The 22,204-nt window shown below is 40.2% G+C and overlaps 1 protein-coding gene across 1 annotated transcript in view; it reads right to left on the reverse strand.

Moving 5' to 3' along the window:
* The window catches only part of LOC113174490 (protein kinase C-binding protein NELL1), a 185,261-nt gene that overhangs the window by 98,429 nt on the left and 64,628 nt on the right, over positions 1 to 22,204 (reverse strand). The window contains exons 6-12 of the mRNA XM_026378542.1: positions 20,982 to 21,054; positions 20,407 to 20,489; positions 15,449 to 15,583; positions 14,323 to 14,425; positions 13,278 to 13,351; positions 9,851 to 9,950; positions 6,139 to 6,267 (exon numbers count right to left, since the gene is read on the reverse strand). Of these exons, the coding sequence (XP_026234327.1) occupies positions 6,139 to 6,267; positions 9,851 to 9,950; positions 13,278 to 13,351; positions 14,323 to 14,425; positions 15,449 to 15,583; positions 20,407 to 20,489; positions 20,982 to 21,054 (697 nt within the window). The remainder of the gene's footprint in view (positions 1 to 6,138; positions 6,268 to 9,850; positions 9,951 to 13,277; positions 13,352 to 14,322; positions 14,426 to 15,448; positions 15,584 to 20,406; positions 20,490 to 20,981; positions 21,055 to 22,204) is intronic.

A 22,204-nucleotide genomic window follows, 5' to 3' on the forward strand; every position in this document is an offset into this window, starting at 1 on the left:
ACATTATAGTTGTGTATTTCCATGTTTTTCTGGCCCCTGGTGTTGTTATGTGTGACCATACTCAGCGGGAAGAAGTTAGCAGAAGCTGTCAGTTTTAGCGGATTAGCTGTAGCATAAGGGCAGGTGCTGCACTCCGGGTGGAGACACATCATGTTTTTCTGAGCTTATCTGAAAAACCCAGGACAGCTACCCACACAACACACACGTGAGCTCACACACACACACCTTAATCTATGCTGTGGAAGCTCTGCAGGCAGGCGTTGCCCTTGATTAGCTCGCTTCTAACCTCTGTGGACATGATTCCTGCAGGTTTGCACTCCTAAGGATCTGTGTATATATCTGTTTGTAACTGCAGCCTCCCACCACCACAAAATCTCAGTTTTTTTCTGTCTGTGTGACTGTTTGTAAGTCGGTGTATCAGTCTGTCCAAGCCACAAGCCAAATGCCCACCTTATCTAAGCTCATCTGCAAGCATACAATAACAACACCTCTTTTGGCCTCAGCAACATGGGGTGACAAGATTAAAATCCTGCACAAATTACTTCCTAAACCCCAAAATAATCAGCCCCCAGTCTGAACAAGAACTGAACATCTCAACAAATAGATCTTGGGTCATGAGGAAACACTATATGTGAATTATTACTGAACCACTATGTAAAACTCCCAAGAGTTCAGAATATCCTAAGGTAATACTAAAACAATGACATTTAAAGGGGCTAGGTCTCCTAAATTACTGGAAAACATTTTACCTACCCCTGGTAATATCTAGTCATGCAGATCAGTGTTGTTTTAAGTGCTGAGATTTTTAGATTTCTGTCTGACATTACTACCACCATCCAAGAGCTGTTCCATGGAATAAAGATTGTAGTGCTCAGAGTTGCGACCAAGCAGTTCAATTGGACAAGAGGCATTCAATGAGTGCTGATATCGGTCACCAGGAGAGGACAAGTAAAAAAAAGCCAGGATACATCTGTGCAAACCTTTTCTTATATGATATCAGTTGATTTCAGTGGGTAGAAACAGCCAGGTGAGAAAATGTTTCTTTTATACATTATAGATGTAAACACAAAAAGAGCACGATGATTCCTAATGTGTAATAGAATATAACAAATATAGTAGTTTTTTATACCAGATAAAAAATGTGCTTGTTCTGCAGGTCTGAAAACTCGCTAAAGGGTTACTGAAGATAATCCACTGAGAGCAGGAAACGATGGAGCAGTGTAACATTACTGTCGAATTAAGCTGTTAACTCTCTTTGTGGATTCACACATACCACTAAAATAACTCTTAGCAGACACTTTGTTGTCTGGTTGCACGATAAATAGAAACATACAGATGAATGTACGTGAATCAACTGTGAAGGAAACGATCACTCAGAAAACTGTCTACAGTGATTTGTGCATATTATCAAGCATGGCCGCAGCAGTTGAAATGTGTTTGTTTCTTTTCAAATCCAAGTTCTGAATACGTTTTTGATTTTCCAAAGCAAAATTCGATTCACATAAACTGTGTGTGGTGAGTCATTTTTTATAAATAAAATCGTACGTTTTTAACAAGCATGGCAAGCTAAAAATTTATTAAATTTTATTCTGTGTTCATAGCAAGATATTCAGTGTTTTTAAATATTTTTAAACGTCTTCTAATTTGTTTTATTTTAATTAGAATTCATCACGATACATGAAATAGTTTATATGAACAATCTGACTATACCAAAGTCAGTGGTGCATGGCACCGCTCGAGAGACAGAGAAGGGAAGAAAAGAAGAGCTGAAATCTGCTGTGGTGTCAGCAGAGATTGACTGGAGATCAGGGACATCATAAGTGCTTCCCCAGAGCCTGTTAGCTAAGGGGACACATGAGAGAGTCAGTCCCTGAACCCAGTGTGTTCAGCTGCTCCAGAGCTAAATGGAAGTAAGCTGAACAAACAGAAATTGTGCCTTTAGGTTTGATGTGTCGGCCTCACACTGGGCTCTAATCTTATTAGCCTTGGAAGAAAAAAAAAACAGTAGTTTGTAAGCCAAATAAAACTGCAGAAGAATGGAGCCCTTGCTAGTAGTGATTGACAGAAATGTGCAGTAGAGAGGGAGTCATAACACACATTTGATTTAATGCATGTTAATTAGCCCCAATTAAACTTAGCAACACTACTCCAAGGAAAACATACAGCTGGTAAAGTAATGAAACACATCCACCTTTATACTGTACATAAAACAAGGCCAGCATTTGAGTTCCACATAAAAGCTGATGAAGAGATGCAGGGAACAACAGACAATGTGAACAGAGTGACCCGTGAGAGTCCTTAACAGCAGGAGAATTCTCCACTTGAACCTCTTGAGGCTATTTCTATGGAAATAAGCATTATCTCTGCATATGTGAAAATACTCAACGTTAGCAGCACGTCTGCTTTGATTATTTCCAGCCTTTTCAGCATGCATACATTTCCAAGGACAGCGTCGTGATGGATCCTTTAATTTGAAACACAAAGGAGGCAGGACATGCACATAAGAGGAACAAAAAGCTTCCTGCAGAGTTGGCGATCATTTGGGCGTAGTGGGGGGGTAAAAAAGCCGGAGCGCAGAAGAGCTGAGGTGCATATAAAGCTGCGAACATATGCGGTGAAAGAAAGATATGCACTATCTAGGTGCACTTTAGTTTAACATTAGACCCATGCTGGGGTTTCATTCACCATGGAAAAAAAGATATACACAGCAGCCTCTGTGGTAACAACCAGCCATTTGGGAGGAGAGTCCCTGTAGCAGTCAGCTAGGAAACAGGGAGTTATGTTGTTTGTCCTTAGCTGATGCAACATCAGCAGGTCTAACGTTTTCTTTATTTCGAGCTTTACTGTGCGTTTGTTCCACCCCCCATACAGGGCATTTTTTTTAGAATATGACTAACAAGCTGTCAGCGGAACAACAGTGTTAATGTCCTTGTCCTCTCGAGATGAGATAAGGTACAGTAGATCTGCTGGGACTCTAAGAATATCCCTGACAGCATAAACAAGAACGAGTGAGGGTAATAAGCCTATCATAATGCCATTAGCATAAACATTAGAAAGTGCAATATCTCCGATAGAGCAGCATCAGGTGGTGTGACACACTGAGACGGCGATGTAGGAGATATAGTTAGTGCTTTTTATCACTGGCAATTAGTGCTTTATCACCACTGCTACATCGTTCACAGTAGTCCTGTCTCACAGAATTTATGTATTAAGCTTCTGATAATTCGGCTTCACAACATACTAATAGCCGGGCTTAGACAGATATCACTAGTTATATCACTGGATCGCTTTTATTTTAATCTTCAACTAAAGCTCCAATAAAATATGCCAGTCACCTTAATTGTTGAAAGATTTTGTAAGAGATTTATTTTTGTTTATACTGTATAATATGTTCATACTGCTCACTGTGTTTGATGGACATGAAGGAAAAGCCAAAGGTCTTTCAGGTAACTCTGGGGAAAACACGGAAGGGATGATGACCATCACTGTAAACTCTTTATAAGGAGTTCAGCAGGATTGAAGCTTTAAGTATCACACTTCATGTGTCTTACTGTGTCAGAGCCAGCAGGTCCACCAACTAGACTCATCTTGTAAATCTAAAAAGATTTCAGCCCATGTAATGGTAGTCAAGCTAGCGAGGCACAGCCCATCATTAGTGAGTTTCTATGTAGATGTTTCTGCATGTTTGCATTTTCTGTATATGTAGACACAGTTCCTCCATCTCTTCAGTCGTCTCTGAGATATTAGGCAGATGGCTTTGAATATTAACACATTCACCTCATTCATTTGCTATGTGTAGAAATTAGGTCTGCATCATGAATGCTGCAGTTCCACTGAATTCTAGCACATAAGAAAAACCGTCCTCATCACAAATCACAGCTCTTCTATGACTGGCAAACACAGACATTGTACACATACTGCTGGAATCAACTCAACAGCCTCTCCTCTGCTGTTAATAATGTCTGAAAAAAACATGAAAGGGTCCTATGCATGGCTTTAAACCTCTTCTAACAAACAGGAGTCAAACCTTTTCGTACAAAGTAATGTTGATTGTGATTTGAGATTCAGTAAATACCTGAGAAGAATTAGCCTAGTGGTTTAAAGAATTATACTGTACAAATATTTCATGTTAAAAACACCAGACATTCAATTTCAAGGGTGGACAACCCTACTTCTCTTTAAATCAGAAGAGAGGGGCCAATTTAACATCTCATAACAGATGAGGTGCCTCATTTTACATTTAACCATTTATGTTTTGACACACTGGAGACCAATATCATATCTAACAGCCTATTGAGAATAATATTTTGTTTAAAAAGAGGGAGTCAATAATTATAGCACCACAAGGAAAGACAGAAGGCTCAAGCTAGGCTCTGTTTAAATCCTCCTCAGACAGCTATCTTATTACAAATAAATAATCTCCTATCATTCAGTCATTTAATCATTTATCTGCCTAGTAAAACATTTATTTTAAGAATATAATGACCATGTTTAATGACAGCTTAGAGCCACAGCTAGACACAATTTCCTGTTTATAAAGTACAATAGAAGAAGTTAATTTGCTTGGCAAAACCTCTATTATGACATCAGTGACACCCCATCCGTCTGCTTGGTTTATTGTTTTTTTCTAAAATGCAGATTCCATTAGTCCGCGTCGCCTTTTTAAAACATGTAAAACATGTTAACCTAAGCCAGTGTAAATCAGAGATGAGGGTGAAGCCATGTCAAATATCACCATACTGTACAGCAGGATTCCAGTTAATCCATTTACAATAGATGTTGAGCTGCCTTAAGGGAGGGAGTCCTAAACACGGATAATTCCGCCATAACCAATACAGCCGTGGCGCCACAATTTACATAGCTGGTCTAACAATCAGCATTTCTCAGCCCTCACTCATATGGTGTGGGGCTGTCGTGGATTGAAGGGGAGCTCTGGGTAAACCTCTTTACCATGCAGATCAAACAGAGGCAGACAAACTGGAGGGCTTGTGGCTATGCAGCTCTTGGTGTGTTTAGTGGATTCAATCTGCTGTGGCTCTGACCCAAAGACAACTGCACCAAGCATTGAGCAAATCCTTCAATCCACCAACTGCCTCTCACAAGCCTCTTAATCAAATAAGGCCATTAGCTCCATCACAAGTATTCTGGGGCTCCAGCACCCACAGACTGAGGCTTTTGCTCTGCCAAGCCCACAATCAGCATAGAAGAAGCACCCTGACAATCTCATGACTGACTTTTTACTAGAGGCTGGGATCTCAACCAAATGATGTCTTAAAACTCAGATCTGATGTTTTCTAAGAAAAGTCAAACAGAGTCAAAACCACCCGACAGATCCTTCCCACTGTAAGTGAAGTTTGACTTAACCAAAAAAGTGAACACGAGCAAATGGACCATGCACAAAAGCATTCAAATTACCATTTTCTACAACCGAGCTTACACACTGACTTCATACCTTACGGGCAGCAGTTTGGCTTTTAATTCTTTTCAGGATGCTAACTTGTCTTTTATTTTCTAGTAACACGGCTCTTGAATGCAGTTCTTTTGAGCGTCTGCCTCTGAACTCTTGATTAGACTAATTGAATTCATTTGGCACAATGTTTTTATTTGGATCACCTTGGAATAAGTGGATTTACCTGTTTATGTGCGCAAAGTGCTAAATTTCAAGCAAAAGTTTCTATAATAGCACTGCAATAAACCTCTAACTGCATTACCATTAGAAAATATGTGTTTTGTGAATGGTAATAAACAAAACTAATGAAGGTAAGGAAAATCTATTGAATATTATGCCATATGTAACTGTATCTCACTGACCACATTCACTAGTAGCATCAGTTTCACAGATCTTCCACCAAAATAACAAATTCCTGTGAACAGTCATGCTATGATAAAGGTCCAGGCGCCAATCCAAAACTAACCACAGTGCTCCTCCTTACAGCCAGCCATCATCACGTGTGTGTTAATATCAGCTCAATACAAATCTCAGTCTGCAGCCACATCGTCCAAAAGGAGAACAATGAATTTTAAACACTGACGCCCTGCAACCTATACTGCTATGCTGCAGTATAGGTTGCTTTTGACATCCCAAGCTAATACATATTAGGAGTGCCAGAACAGGCTGAGATGGGTATAGCGCCCTACCTTCACAGTAAGTAGAATCCCCGTGGATGGAGGCATAGCCGCTCTTGCATTCGCACTCTGCTTTAGTATTCCGGTTTTTACACTCAGAGTTTTCTCCACAAATAAGTCCCTCTGCACAGAAGTCATAACCTGAAAGAGAAGGGCAAAGGAAAGCCTTGATTTACATTGGTCTTAAAATTTGCTCAGTCAAGGCAGTGAAAAGTTGTGTACAGACACACACACACACACACACACACACACAACTATACACAGAGATAAAAGCAGACAAATGCACAAACGAGCAACCTTGTTCCTGTCGCCCATAATACTGCAGATAACAATAAGGCTGGTGTATAAAGTTTACAACTGCGGTAGATTTAATGCAGTAATAAAAGTTCTCTATAGAAGCACACCTCTGTTCAGACAATGCATAAATGTATACACACAAAACATGTGAACATGTTTGAGGACGTGTATATCATGTACATATATTTCACATCATACTAAACTGATGTCTGACTCTGCTACTGACTGGATTCTTTATCTCATAGATTCAAAGGGCAAATAATAGGCTGTTAGAAGAAAATTATTTCTATTAAAGAAAACGTTTTTTTTTTTCTTGACTTTGAATTTGAAATGTTTTCTCTGTAGTGGTGTCCAGTCTGCTGCAGGCTGTAATCCCTGAGAGAGATCCAACAAAGGGGTGTGTATCTGATATAAGACTTTGTTAAAGATGTCCTTGTTCATGGTTCCTAAACGATTCAACCTCTTGTAAGAATTATGGCACATTCTTCAAAATGGAAGAACAGAATGCCGGTGGGTTGGATCAAGGAGCAAGGAACAATTAAATAAAGGAATTGGGATATATCCACAGATAGCCAGCACCTAAAGGACACTGCACCACCAGTGCAGACATTTCTACACAGCTGTTCGTTCAACACTACATCCGAAAAATCACACATGCAATGTGTGTTTGTACTTATGAGGGTTCAAATGCATCTGATTGCCCTGAGGTTTTAACTGTGCATGACTCCATAATGAGATCTGTGAAACTCCCGAGAGCAGTGACATATTCCTGTTTGTGCGTAAGACTCATTCCAGCCCTTCTTGATATTCATCCAACAGCTTATACTGAAATATGCCAAACTGGTACTAATAATGTTGTGATGAGACCAACTACCAGAGTTCACAATCAACTGGATTCTGTATCATTTAGTATTGAAAGTTTAAGCAGGAGATGTATCCTGTCTGGTCCCATAACAGCCACAGCAGTGCGTCTTCCTGTCTGTCTCTGTATGTTGCCAGTGTGCAGTTACCGGACCTACCAACCTGCCCAGTGTTTTGTCTCTTGCTTGTTGGTCTTTTTGCTCCACTTTCTACTATGTTGCTATAGCTGTTGCTATATATATATGTAGCACTGCATAGCACAAATTAGATGCTATGCAGTGGTATTAGTATAAACCCCCCTAAATACACCAGGTTCTATGAATGTTCTGACATCTTTAACACCTTTTTTGGAATTCATCACAGCAGACTGTGCTATGAACACAGCAGCCATCCACAAATATGGAGCAAGTTACGAAGTTTCAGTATCCACCATTCAAGGTTACAGGAAGTGAGTGTTTTCTTGAATGGAAATTAGGTGTATAGGTATAAGTCACTTCTGCAGCAACAAGGTCAGAATCCCACCTGTGAACGTGGTCAGTTGTGTTTACTGGAACACATGCCCCAAGAGGAACTGCTAACAGGGAATTGGAGCCTGAATTTTTGTAGTGCTGGGCAGGAACTTTACCCTGTCCCACCTGAATGTCACAGTACCGACCAGTTCGAATCAAACCGGCCTGAAATCCTGCACATGTATAAAAATGTGACTTCACAAATGGACAGATGGACTCAGAATCAGTCTGACAGATAAGAAGGCAGACAGATAGAGAGATGATTGTCTCCCACTCAGTAGGTACGCGCTGATGTATCCCATCACATCCTGTAATGAGTGACAGACCTGAGAGGCATGGAGCCATTACCGAGGAAAGAGCTCTGCCTCCATAATCCTCCGCCTCGCCATCTCTGCCATCTACTGTACAGCCACACCCCACAGGACACAAAGAACACCACATGTGAGTGTGTCTTTCTGTGTGCTTCGGGTAAAGTGCATCACAAACACCACTGAAAGGAAAATACGCCTTGCAGTAGTGTTCATGGCTAGTTGCAGTGGAATTGTTTAACTTACAATACACCAAGGTCACTCGCGGTACTTTTTTCTCGCTGTTTCAGTAAAACAGAATCATATGTATAGTTATATGTAACAATATGTAATTACAGGTTTAACTGAGCCAGAGTGACTTGGACGGACTTAACACTGAGGCAAAATTTCAGAGGAAATTTCAAAGCAAGTTTTAGAGTGGTGACAAAGTACTGAGTCACACAGTGGAGAAGAGGCACAGAGATGATTTTGAAATAATGAGCGGCTCTGAGTTTTAGCGACTGTGGGTGTATGTGTGTGTGTAAGAGACAGAAGGGCTGGGAAGAGCCACCGTGACTCTAATCTTTAACTGCTAGTTGCATTCGAAGCCCTCGTCTACTCTCCTCTCTGCCGTCTCTTCCTTTTAACTCTGTACCTTTCTTCTCTGTTTCTCTCTCTCGTCCTTTCTTCCTCTAAACACAAGTTTTATTCCTCTTTATCTTCTGTTTTCTTTACATGTTCTCTCCTGTCTGCTCTCATCCTCCCTCTCCTCTCCTTTACTTTTCTCTCACTTTGCACATTTCACAGATGACTTCTATCCTCTAATTGTTTCTACCTTTCAGGTGCTTTCTCTTTACCTTCTCTCTTCATTCCTTTATTCTTTTCTCTGCGTCTTTTCCCTTTTCTTGACTGGTTTCACCCAGATGTTTGGCCTATGTCAAACCAATGCTATGTTGACTATGTATCTATGGGATGTATTTCATTCACCACTGAGACAATAAAATAGGATCCAGGAAGCATAGTCGGAGGAACAAATGTAGTTTGGGGTGTCAAAACACCGCACAGAGGTTTGTACTATTCACAGATAGGATTTTACACCTCCGGAAAGTTATCACAACAGAAACAGTTTTACCTTGGTTCTTGACAATCTCGAGGTAAGACGCAGAAATAAGGAATAATTGCATCTCCACCACCGAAATGAACAAGAAAGCTTTACTTTTCATGTAGAGTCAAACTCTGTTTAAACGTTTCCTCTTCTATCTCCCTTCTTTTCTCACTTTTCTTTTCTTCCAAACGTGTGTCTCGTTTACCTCCTTTTCATCTTCCTCTCTTCTGAATACGGTGAATCTAAGACGTCTTACATAAACAAGAGCTCGATTTCCTTTACGCTGAATCTTCCCTGGGTTTTCTTTCATTAAGGCTCTATAGCTGACAGCCTCTTACAGTTTGTTTATTCAATGTATTTACTGAATTACCGGTGGCTATTTACCCTGTAGTACTTCCCTGCCAAAGCAGCGGGGTTCAGGCAAATTGGCATAGCAGGTGCTCTATAGCAGACAGACCAATCTGCTTTGATAGGTATCTCAGCCAAGAAGCATTCATACTCGATGGGATGAGGAGAAAAAGAATTATTGCAGAAGCACAGCCTGAATAAGCATCCGGCAGACTGGCTTTGTTTACTTCTCCCAGTGCCAGAGGATTGGTATGTGCATGTCCAAAGAACCAGTGATTCATGCAACAGAGAAGGGTGCAGCAAGGAAGAAGACATACCTCTGCAAACGTTACAGCATCTGCCATCTGGTAAGATCTGTTCACTGACGGTGCAGTTGAGCTCTGGACAAGTTTCTGTGACTTTCACCATCAGGCCATTCTGAAAAGACCAGGACAGACAGTTTTAGAGCTGAGGTCAAGTATATGACGGTGTGTGCATAACAAGTGACGAGCTTCAGCATTAAAGGAGGAATGAAACAACTTGATCCATGTCAGGACTCTAACTAAATACTAAAAGTAGTACCCTTCCAGTCACAAGCTTACTTCTTCAATCTTTATACATTAACCTGATGTACCTGTAAGAAGGTGTGCCCTTACATACTCACATCCAGTCGGGTTAATTATAGACATTTCTCTAACCATGCATTGGTGAATGTCATGATGGAAACTTTGCAACTTGAATGAGAAAAAAAAATACAATAAATGGATCAATACATTTGAAAAGAAGTTCACACAGACAGCAGCGGAAACACTTACTGTAAGTACATATCTATTGCAACACACTGAAATGCATACCACAACAGATAAAGGTTGTTCATGCTGCTCACATTCACAAGGAGAACAGGAATACAGATAACAGGTAGGGTGTAGATATGTGCCACCAAAGAAGGGAAACAGAGGCAGATAAAGCTCTGTGCAATCTTCTCCTGGGTCTTCAGAAAAATAACAGACACAGAGCAGCAGCAGCGGACTGAATGGTATGTCAGAGCTCAGGTGGTACCCTTGATGCATCTCAAGGTCTAAAATATCGAATGAAATCCCTCAGATACTTTCCTCCTCCACAACTTCCTTCAATGTCATGTGCTAGGAACCAAATTAACTGCGTCCCAGTGTCACCTTTTAATGGTGCAGTTGTTGTACACCACAAGGCTTTAAACACTTAATTTTCTCCTTAATTAATATTTTAATCACATATTAATTAGTCTTTTAGTTAATTTTATATTAACAGCAGTTCAAAAGTGTGAGGTGACAAAGCAAAATGATCACCCAGCTAACAGCACTATGTTTTTCTTATTGTTTTGGTTGAAAATGCCCATCAGTGTCATATCAAGCAGCAGGGCGTTGGTAATCCGACTGTGTGGTACCAGTCCAATACCAATAAAAAGGATCAGATTCAGATTTCTTATTATTGTTGAGACCCAAACAACACTAACAGTTAATTAATGATTTAGATTAAGATTAGGATTAGGTTGGATTTATTAGTATAGTCTATAATATTTTAGAAAGACTTCCCACCAAGAGACCATCACTGAGGTGATGTCTTGTTGTTTTAAATTTTCATTTCTAAACCATTTTGATTAGCACATATTTGACATTTCTATTTTGCTTAATATTATTTATTACAGTAATTGATCTAAACCATTAATTGACTTTCATGGTTCCACATTAGCACAATGTACCGGCTAAAAACAACTACACAGGCTGTTGCCACAGCAAAGGTACCCCGTTCTTTTCATGTTTCATTTTTAATACAGTAAACTTAAAACATTTCTGACTTTAAAAGTGCAAAAACTGAATGGGGTCTGATAACTTTCTGAAGAAAGTCATAAAAGAAAGGCATAATAACATAATCCAAATGAGAAGGAGATTGGCAGCGCTTATTTATTTATTCGTGTTAGTGCTTTGAGAGGAACCGATTTGTTGGAGTGAGTACCCGCGTTCTCATTTTCAATTCTTATTACCAATATTTCCACAACATCTCATCCTCCACTTTTCAACCAGAGTTTACCACAGAATCTGGGAGACAACATCATCAGAGGAAGAAAATTAAATCTACAGTCTGAAAAACCATCTGAGAAAGATCTGCACTAGTCTACAACTTAAAAAAAAAAACACTTTGCCCACTGGTGTGTTTGGGACATGTTTATATTTAACATTATTTTTCTCAAAACACTAGCTATCACACTGAAAGCACCTTGCAACAGAGAAAAAATACTGCAACCTTGATGAAATGCTATTTCACATCTTGACACAAGGGAAGGTTTCATTCTGACAAGTAACAATTTGCCTGGCACTCAGCCAACCAGCCACTTGACTGCTGTTACAGGACGAAATTAACCCGTTGATGCAGGCTGCCAAATAAAGCATTCAATTGACTCAGGGACCCTCACATCTATCTTGATTATAAACAAAAATAATAAAATTCATAAAAGTTATGTCACCATTTTATTGATGGATTTCATTTTTGAGATATGGGGGGTTGCACTGACTCTCTGTGAAGCATGTGAACATGTTATTATGACAAATAGGATAATAAAAAAAGAGTAACACAGAGCCTGTGTAAACAAATTTGAAAAATCATTTCACTGACTGATTGTTCTATGTTACAGCTTACAGTGAAAATATTTGTTCTGCAGGTTTTGGTGGCAATTATTTTGAGTTACTGAGTTTTACTCGTTCATACATGACACCTGGATCTGAACTGAAACCAGCGGTTGCCTCAGAGGTAGCTGTGCTGAAAAATGATGAGCTAAAAAGGATTTTTTTATCCTATGGCTCTAAAGATGCTACAAACGCTAATACAGGGCTTTTACACAAATGGTTTTCCATAATGATCTGATCCTCTTTAAATCTCTTAATGATGCCCCCATATCTCGTCCCCTTCTGTTTTCATTCCCCTTCCTTATCCCCTCCATATGTCAATGTAGTGATGGTATTCACTGTCATTCTCACCTCTCCCACGGTGAGACTGAGAGAACACAGACACGATCTCGAGAAATAAAGTTCACGTATTTAACACACAGACTGAAACACAGAGATGAGATTTATGGTTTGCTATAGACCCAAACACTGACACTAATGACCCCTGAAAGCCTCAAAAATAAAATTCCAAGGCCCTTCTAAAATAATTTGATCATTTAGCAATATTCACATGCAGAAATAATGGATGGCTGTACCAGCTTGCAAACAAAGCTCGCAAACAATATAGTGTTGTCTCAGGGTCTCTGAGGGCTAATAATGAGTCAAGGAATCCACTGTGTGGCTCTTTGTAAGCAATTACATGCATAAAACGCTCATTTTCTCCTTAAAGTAGTGTCTTTAAAGAAGGATGGCTTCTGAATGAAGAAGGCTCACCTCTGTTTCGATGCTGAACTGGAATAATTACTTTAATTATAATCCACAAAGTGATGAAGCCACAATTCAAATCAGGCCTTTGTGCTGCTGTGTTCATACATTATTCTAATTACCTTGATATCTCACCATTAGAGGAGAGAAACTGGCAGATAGAACAGATTAGGGGAGGGAGGGAAAAAAACCATGGCCTGTTGGCTAATTGAATAACAAACACAAACACTGAGCCGACCACCACACATCGTCATCATCGTTCCATATTTGTGCTGAAAGAGAAGCGCTGAATGGTGGTCTGATGGCAGAGTAGAGGGTAAACATTGGAGAGAGAAATGTGCAGCACAGGAAGACGTCTTACCTTGCATTCTCTGCAGCTCTTGGATAAAAAGTGCTGGCCTTCAGAAAAGGTCTGGCCCATGTAGGTGCATTTTGCTGTGGGCAGAAAAATGAGATATAAGTGCTTCAATATCCCTCTACTGAGGTAAGTACTACTATGAAACCAGAAAATGCCTGAAATAGAATGATTTATCAGCTAATATCAGTTCCTACTGCACTTTCAACACTGGTTAAAAATGCTTTTGAGATTGCCTGTGGAAAAAAAAAAAAAGTTTCTGAGGTTCTGCATAGTTAATTCCATTAGAAACAAAGCCGTTCTTGGCTAGTGTGCATAGGCGGAGAGGAAATGTAACAGCGCATAAAGAATACAACAGAGCAGACCCTTCTGCATGTTCCTCTGGCGATAAAGCAGAAATAGAAAATGAAGCATATGATATGAAGTCCTGCTTTTCTCCTCTCCAGGGTGCAGGACCACGGAGCGCTCACTTGCAACTCTGGAGTGCTGCTCCCTCGTTCATCTGTGCCAGAGCACTGATGTTCACAAGGGAGGAAGAAGAGGAAAAAGAAGCAAGGAGAGGGATGGAGGGAGGCAGAGGAGGGTTGGCGTTATTCAAAGACAGACTATACTACAGGGATTTAGTGTTTTTTCAGTGCAGCAAGAGAGACGCAGATGTCTGAGGCAGTGAGCAGTTACCAGACTCCTGTGTGCATTACACTTGCAATGTTGCTTGCTTCCATTAAAATCAGGTGACTGTGATCTTTGCTCTCAGTTTGTTTTCAGTGTGCGAGCCAAACATTGTCCCCAAAAACCAAACTCTAATGTGACCATGTCTTTGTACTGTATAAAGAGAAAAAAAAGTAATTTTTTAAACAAAGGATCAAAATAGGCCAGTGCAGTCCTGCACTAAAAGGTTCATTAATTAATGTCATCGTTACCTGTATACACTGCTTGGTATTTCAAAAATAAGTATGCACTTAATTTCTAAAATGTGAAAGATAGCTCTGTAGTCAACAAAGTGGGATTTTTACAGATTCAGTTAATCTAAATTTTTGCTGCTAATGCTTACGCCTGCATTTCTTGCAGCACGTCCCGGCCACGTGTACAGGTAGCGAGTCCTCTGAGCAGTTCGCTGGAGGACAGAAAATCCTGCGACACTCCACAACACCATTCTGTAAGAAATGAAGACAATTTGTTTGAGTGTTAACAAAAATATACCAACATAAAAGCAAAAATCCATTTCCTGTAACAAACTGAATGCCTGCTTTCCACTATGCATCAGTTTACCAACATCTAGTGAATTTCATATCTTTAATCCAAGCCAAAAACAGTAAGCAACACATACATGTCGTATGTATGATTATCCAGTGTGTGGGTTATAGTGTGGCCCAGTCCTGAATGGGTGATTATTCTGCATTGTTAGGACCATGCAAACCAACACAAATCTGTTCAGAAACCCACCTTCAATAGTATAATCTGAAACTGAAATTCACTGACACTCACCAACTAAAAAATACTATTTCTAATGTCTCACAATCAGATAACAGATTGATCATTGAGCATTGGATGGCTGATACTGAAATTGAGCGGACTGCTGATAGCAGGCAGTTAGTTATTCAGGCCCTGAAGGACTGTCTTCATTTATAAGGCCGATATCTTTCTCTGTGAGCACCTCTTCATTTCATGAGTCATCGGATTGGATGCCACAGTTATCAGTTAATGGCATGTCCACGGGAGGAAATCAGACCAAGTAAACTCTACCCTGTACTTGATGTGCAATGATGCAGCAAGTCTCATTCCCCAGGGGTCTGAGATGGCCTGATTCAACACATTTTAAACTCTGGCTCCTATGTATGAGTGCAGGCAGGGAGGCTTATTAGATAGTGCTTATTAGATGGCAGGCAGAGGTTGGGGGGAAGATGCAGCAGATCCTGCTACACTGTATTAATAATCTGTGGTGCTAAAAGCATGACATGACTATTTTGACATAAATCTTATCAACCGCCTTTTAGTTGAATTTACATCCCTTCATTGATGCTATCTGTCATTTACAATCTAAATGTTCTGATCTTCTTTAAAAAGTTGAACATCAACTCGCCACAGTACATTAAACATGGCAAATACAGTAATGTAGATTTTTTTAATGAGGTGTACAGTACCTTCTTTGATTTTGGATGGATGAAGCTAACACTCACCTTACATGCACAGTTTCTGCAGTTCTCGGGCTCCACCCACAGCTCCTGATCCCTGTATACCAGTCCATTGGCAGTGCAGGTTCTCTCACAGTGACAGCCTTCCAGCTGGGTTAGTCTGGACTCAGCATAATTCAACTGAGGATGAGCAGAGAATCACCGGAGACATTAAATGAAATGAAGAGTCCGAGTGTACATACAAGTTAACGCTTCACCCTCTGGCGTGCCCAGGCCAGTTTACACAAAGAACTGCTCCACTGGAAGTGGCTCATTAGAAGAGCAAATAGAATAATAAGTGATCATCATTCAGTTCATGCTCCGGGGCCTCAGGCTATTATCTTCTGAGAAATGACAGACAGGACTGACAGCGCTGATCCTGTCTCTCCACTCCAGTTTTTCTACATATTGATCAACCCGCCAGTGTCTCTCCACAGCACTGATGCATCTTTGACTGACAAAAGCGTCACAGGGACGGGAAAAGAGGTTGGGTTTCAAGGCAAGGATTGACTTTAAAGAACCCAGTCTCTTGAAATTATGTTTATATACAAGTAACCTGTGCTGCCACATCCCAAAATATAAGTTATCACCCTGGGGCCAATGGGTAAAACAAAACCTTTGATTAGGATTAGTGAAAATCTTTAAGTCACTATATTGACCTATTTAGTATTAACATTGTATATAAACGCCAATATTTTATCGTCTCAATCTCTAAACATGCTATTGATTCAACTTCAGTTAGATTTGTATTCTACCTGTGTAACAAGCAGTTTATTTTCTGAAAAAAAAAAAAAAAAAAAAAGACCAAAAAAAAAAAAACAGCCACTATATCCACTAAAGCTCTCTTATGAACTTAGATAAAGGCCGGACCAGTGACGTGGAAACAGTAATTGACATATAAACTCATATGTTTATAAAATACAAGTATTCTCTGACCCACTGAGACATCACAAAACACCTCACTCCTGTTTGAAAGGTGGGGAGGTGGGGGAATTCAAAAAGGTCCAATTGATCTAAGCAGCGTAGGTCAACTCAGAAATTGTAGGTCCACTTAAGACACTCAAGGCTGCTCTGTCGCTCTGCCTCTGGCTCCTCACCTCCTCTGAGACCTGGCCAGGCCATAGTGTTAGAAAGAGAAGATTCACTGCGAAATGATAGAGGATTCTCAGTACAAAAGAGAAATGCTGCATGTCACTGAGGCTTTTTACTTCATTTAGAAGTGTCCCAGCTGGCTGTTGAAGAGCTGTGTGAGCTGTGAGCAGTAGAGATGTGTCCTGTCAAAGCCTTAAACAAAATGTTTGAAATGCAGTTTCAAAGGCTGGAAGGCTGCCTTGAGGCACCACAGAGGAATACCTTTTCTGTGCAATGTGAGCATCAAATGGCACAGTGATACTGCACAAAGGAGTCAGAGGCTAATAGGCATGTACTGTTTTCTACAGTTGATAGATGAGACTGAGGAGCAAGACTGACATTATGCAATAACAGCTGAAGAAGAAGCTCAAATAAAGGAGGACAAAGAAAAAGGTTCATTTGTTATCTTTAATTTAGTTTTTTGTTGTTGTTTGTCTGCATGGCTGAAGAGTACATAATATAAAATATGTGTAAATTAATTCAGATATAATTCTAGAGACCAATCAGCCTTGGGCCAATGGGTAATTAATTAATTTTGTGTGTAATCCAGATCTGGGATGTCTGCCATCAACAAATTATCATATTATGTCCATAACAATGAAACAACCACACGCTCAGACTCACAAGCCTATGTCTCTGTTAGCGATAACAACGTATTTCAGGCCAAGCAGAGCAAATCTCTTTAACTCTCCGAACAAATCTCAGCTTTTCGTAAGTCACCTAAAACTTTGTTTTGTAGTCCTACTCAAATTACACAAAGACTGGGCCCCTGGTTTACTCACTGTAAGTGCATGAGACGCTACTACTGTATGGATGCAGACTGCTGGCAAATCAAACCAAACATTTATACAGCTGCCACATGGCTCCCAAATCTACTGTTATTACTAAGAATGCTTGTTAGACCTAAAGCTGCTTCTATGGCTCGCACATGAAAGAATCCTGCAGCAGCAATAGAGAAGAATATTTATCTGTGTATTTCTTTACAGTGTACGTAAATTGTTTACATGTAGTGTGATCTTCGGTACGATGTCCCGATTCTAGAAGTGCACTATTATCATCATCATGAGCTTTTTCTACCTGGCCTAATGCTACCTAATTGACAGAGATTTGACTAATGATAATGAGAAAGGATGGAGTACTTTCACTACAAATGCCCTTACCACTCTGTGACTGTCCCCAGTTTTACCTTGAGAACAGTGTAGCATGGCCAACTGTCTCTGGCACTAGTGGAGGTGTCTGTGAGGTGCTACTACAACCGGCTGATGAGGTTGGAAAATATACCACATCAAATGTAGGTAATTTTAAAGTGAAGTCAAACGTTTGCTGCGCTCCATCTTTCACACACAGTGTTGTAGCTTGTAACACTGGTTACGCATCCTAGCAAATGACATGCAAAGCATTGGTTCCAAGAAGAACTGTACCCCGTACTTTCCATTTTTGGAATTTGGTTCTAATTTGGAACCGAATTTCGGTTGCGTAGTCAGATAGTGACTACACAAAAGATCAGGTCGCACATTTTGGTAGTTTTGGGCTGACATACAGAATCCATCTTTGACCTTGACCAAAATTTTTATTTCTTCTGTATAAACTAGTTTACAGTTGACAAATAAGCCTGAGGGCAAACTAGAGTATGAGGAACACTGGAAGGAAGGAGATGTTGCTGCTGATTGATTGATTTTGCTGTAAGCACCACAAAAAAAAAATTTAAATACACTGTCACCTCTTATGTAGGTCACAGAATTCTGAGATACAGGTATCAGAGAAGCTCAATGGAGCACTAAAGGTAGGTGAGGGTTTTTTTTTTCTTTGTACTTGAGGTGAACTGACCTTTAAAAGGAAAAAAGCTAATATTGAATTGGTGTCTGTACTGATGCTCCCTGTTGTGGTATCAGGAAAAATGGCTTCACTCCACTGTATTTCAGCTGAATGTTTTGCCATGAATGTATGCTTGTGCTTCATCTCACAAACACGCTGGTATAATACATGCAAATGATGCCACGGTAATCCAGAAAGGCTTATTGCCATTTCACCTCGCCTTGACACGACACATCTCAGATTCAAGACCAAGCAATTATTCTCCTAATCTCTATAGCAGAACGACAGAGAGCCATTTAGCACTCAAGATGACTGCATCCTTCCTGCTGTGACTCGTATGAGCAATGGGGTCAGGTGACGATAGGTCGAGGTGTTCAAGTGAAGGAGAACGCACTGACACAGCAGTAGGGTAATGCTCTTCATTTCACCCTTATTTACACCGAAAATGATTCTATAGCTTCCCCACCCTCTAAGATGTTTTTGCTTCATTCCCTCCCATCTGATAGACCTCCCACACGCACAGGGAAACACACACACCTAATAATATACAGACATAAAGTCAATCACACACACACTGACGCAGATGTTTAGTTGTAGAAGCAGCCCTTACCCATGGCGTGTGTCTATGTACACCATGTAATACTCGCATATTGGGCAACAAAACCTTCGTTTGGGCTCACTGCTGGTTTTCTCCCATGTAAGTGAAACATCTCCACGAGTGATGAAAACAAAGGTAAGTGTGTGTTTTTGCAATTTGAAACACATTAAATTAAAATTTATTTGATTTACAGTAGAAGCAGAGGGGAAAAAAATGCACATTGTATTATAAACAATTATAATTAAATTTAATTATGTACTTTTTTTGCAGCAGTAATATTGCTTACTGTTCCACCCCCCGCATATGCTAATGAAGATGTAGCTGTTAATGAAGATTGGTCAATACAATTTATGCTGTGATGAATTGCTTTATTTACCTTGATGTCAATAAATGAGGTCAGTATCTAAATATTTTTAATGGTGAATATCTCGGCAACCTAAATCTTCTCATACAGTATGGCACTCCTAATAAATATCTGATTCCCATATTCTGCAATTACTGTATTTGGAGAAAAGCAGCTGAATATTAACATGTAACACAGGTAAATATGAATATAAATATAAAAAGCAGTCACAATCTCTTCTCCTTCATGAACACACCCAATAAACATACCATCCAAGCAATGGTGGATGGAGGTAAATCAAACACTAGGCTTCTGCCTTAACAGTCAGGTGTTATAAACCTGGAGTTCAATCAATGAAATTATAACAGATCTGTGGTTTAGACCTACGTCGATTAATAAAAATACTCAAAAGATCCTTTGTGCATTTTCATTTCTTTCTCTGGTTATAAACAGCTGTACATTCAAAGAAAAACTTTCCCATTGCTTCTTTACTCTAATTCTGAGAGGCTGCAAACTGCGACTAACAAAACCATGACAAAATTTGTAAAACCTCCTGGGACGGAGTAATTGTCCCTTGCTGTTCCCTCTCACGTGCACATTAATATATTTTGTGTTTTTTGGGAGCTTTTAAAACCACTTTAATTCACGCTCACAATATTAACAGAGTAACGGGTTTGACAGAGTAACCATATTTTCTAAAGACGGATTAAGACGCATGTTCGATTTGTGTTTGTTTCCAAACAATAACTTCTTTTTTTGGACACCGTCTTGTTGAAATGGAACAAAAATGAGATACTAACTTGAGAGGAGAAAAACCATGTGTTTCAGTGAAGGTAGCAACAAAATCAAAGGATTCAGCTGTCACCAACCGCAGTGAGGAAGGAAGTTCTTTATTAATTTACATTTTTATTTTTTATTTTTTGTCTGTCAGTCTACAACTGGGGAAAGTTGGTGGATATTATCAGGTGATTCTTTTATTTCTTTCACTAGCATGGCTGCCAACAGCAAACTCAGTTTTAGTTTTTCGGTATTTGGTTGTGATAGTTTTCTGTGTGGGAGGCTGTTCATTGTTTTCACCTTCAGGGTCATCTTGGCCAGCAGCTCCTGAAGGTCCATGATGCCTTGCACCAGGTTCAGGAAATCACTGCAGGTCGGGCAGGCTCAACGGAGGAAAAGGAAGCACCAAAACACAGAAGAAAGAGAGAGGAAGTGCCATAGGAGGCGTTTAGATAAGCGATAAACCTGCACAACCTACACATACACATCTCTTTACTCTTTGCCTTAGGTTTATGGATAGTGTTAGTATCAATAATAAAGCAACAACGTGTGATTACATTGATCAGTGACTTAGACAGTGGCACAGCAGTGGCCTCATATCTTAATCACTTTGACAGTAAGCAGATGGCGAGACAACGATGCTGCACTAAATCTGAATTACAGCAAAATGAAGATTACTGCAGGTACAGGAGGAAAAAATGTAGAGAGGCTTTGTCTGTGATCAGCAGAGAAAGGTTACTACCAGCTGACACATAGCTCATTATAGTCCAATTCTGTAATGGCACACAGAAATGGAAAGTATTCTTTTTTTTTCTACCGTTGCTCTCAGTCCATGTCCAGAACACTGTGTATGACTGTGTTATCATTATACTTACTGCGATTAAGGTTAGGACACTGGGTGATGTAGCCATTCGGAGCAAAAATCAGCTTCACATCCTGGATAATGCCCTGGCAACACAGAGGGGGGGGGGGTACAGGGAAAAGAGAGAAGAAACAATGACACGCGGACTGGAAAGATCATGGGATGTCTTTTAGGATCTAATGGCTGAAAAAAGATGACGCGATTTAAAATAGTAAAATTCCTCAGAAAAAGAAAAAAAAGACATTGGCTTCCTCAAGCTTTTAGTTTTGCCTTAAAACCGTCATCTGAAGCAGACAGAGGTGACAGGAAAACGCTACATAATAGCTACCTGGTGTCCCAGCTGCTGCGGATGATGAGTTACATCAATTAAGCAGATGATGTTACAGGTCTACACAGCATGAGGAACTTAGCAGCAACACAAATTAGCAATGCTCACAACATGATGCAATCAGCTTCATTTTTCTGAAGGTTTAAACCGTTACTGTACGATGCATCTAGTATCCATTCCTAACTGAAGTGAAGCAAAGGCACTCCCAAAAATAGGCAGACGTAAATGGCCTATAACCAGAGGTTTTCCCTGTGTCAATCACTCTGAATGACAGGCTATCTCCAGAGGTGCGGGGCGAGTAAATAGAGAGCTTCATGATGACCACAGGGAACAATCTTGGAAAAAGGGCAGCCTCTTTAATAGAAAACCTAACTGCTAAAACACCGGGATGCCCATACGACCACATAGGTAATGTAATTTCACCATTACCTCCAAGTGACTGCTGAAAACACGCTGGAAGGACATTAGAATTCACCACCTCAAGCAGCGTTGGCATCAACTTGTCTCTGCTTTATGTGTACGTGTAATCCATTTGCAGTGCATTTGGGTGGCCTGGATGTAAGCAACACCTGCCTCTATTTCACACAGAGAGAGCCTTGAGGCGAACAGGCTTGGAGCACAGATTGAGAATGAACACACACTCTTAGACACAATCACACACACACACACACACACACGCGCGCAGGCTGTGTGAAGCAATGGATGGCGAAGAAGAGATTGTCAGTGTCACTCAGAATGAAAATGAAAGTGTAGATCACAGATGTCTGTCCCAGCAGTGTTATATAGGAGCCCTGACCACACATCACTGTGAATGATCAGTAGGTAATTCAAACTGAAGTCATAAAATCTCTCGCCTCACACACACACACACACACAGACATGGGTGCCCTCACACAGGAAAAAAATGC

Source organism: Anabas testudineus, chromosome 3 (genome assembly GCF_900324465.2).
Source record: "Anabas testudineus chromosome 3, fAnaTes1.2, whole genome shotgun sequence".
Taxonomy (NCBI): Eukaryota; Metazoa; Chordata; class Actinopteri; order Anabantiformes; family Anabantidae; genus Anabas; species Anabas testudineus.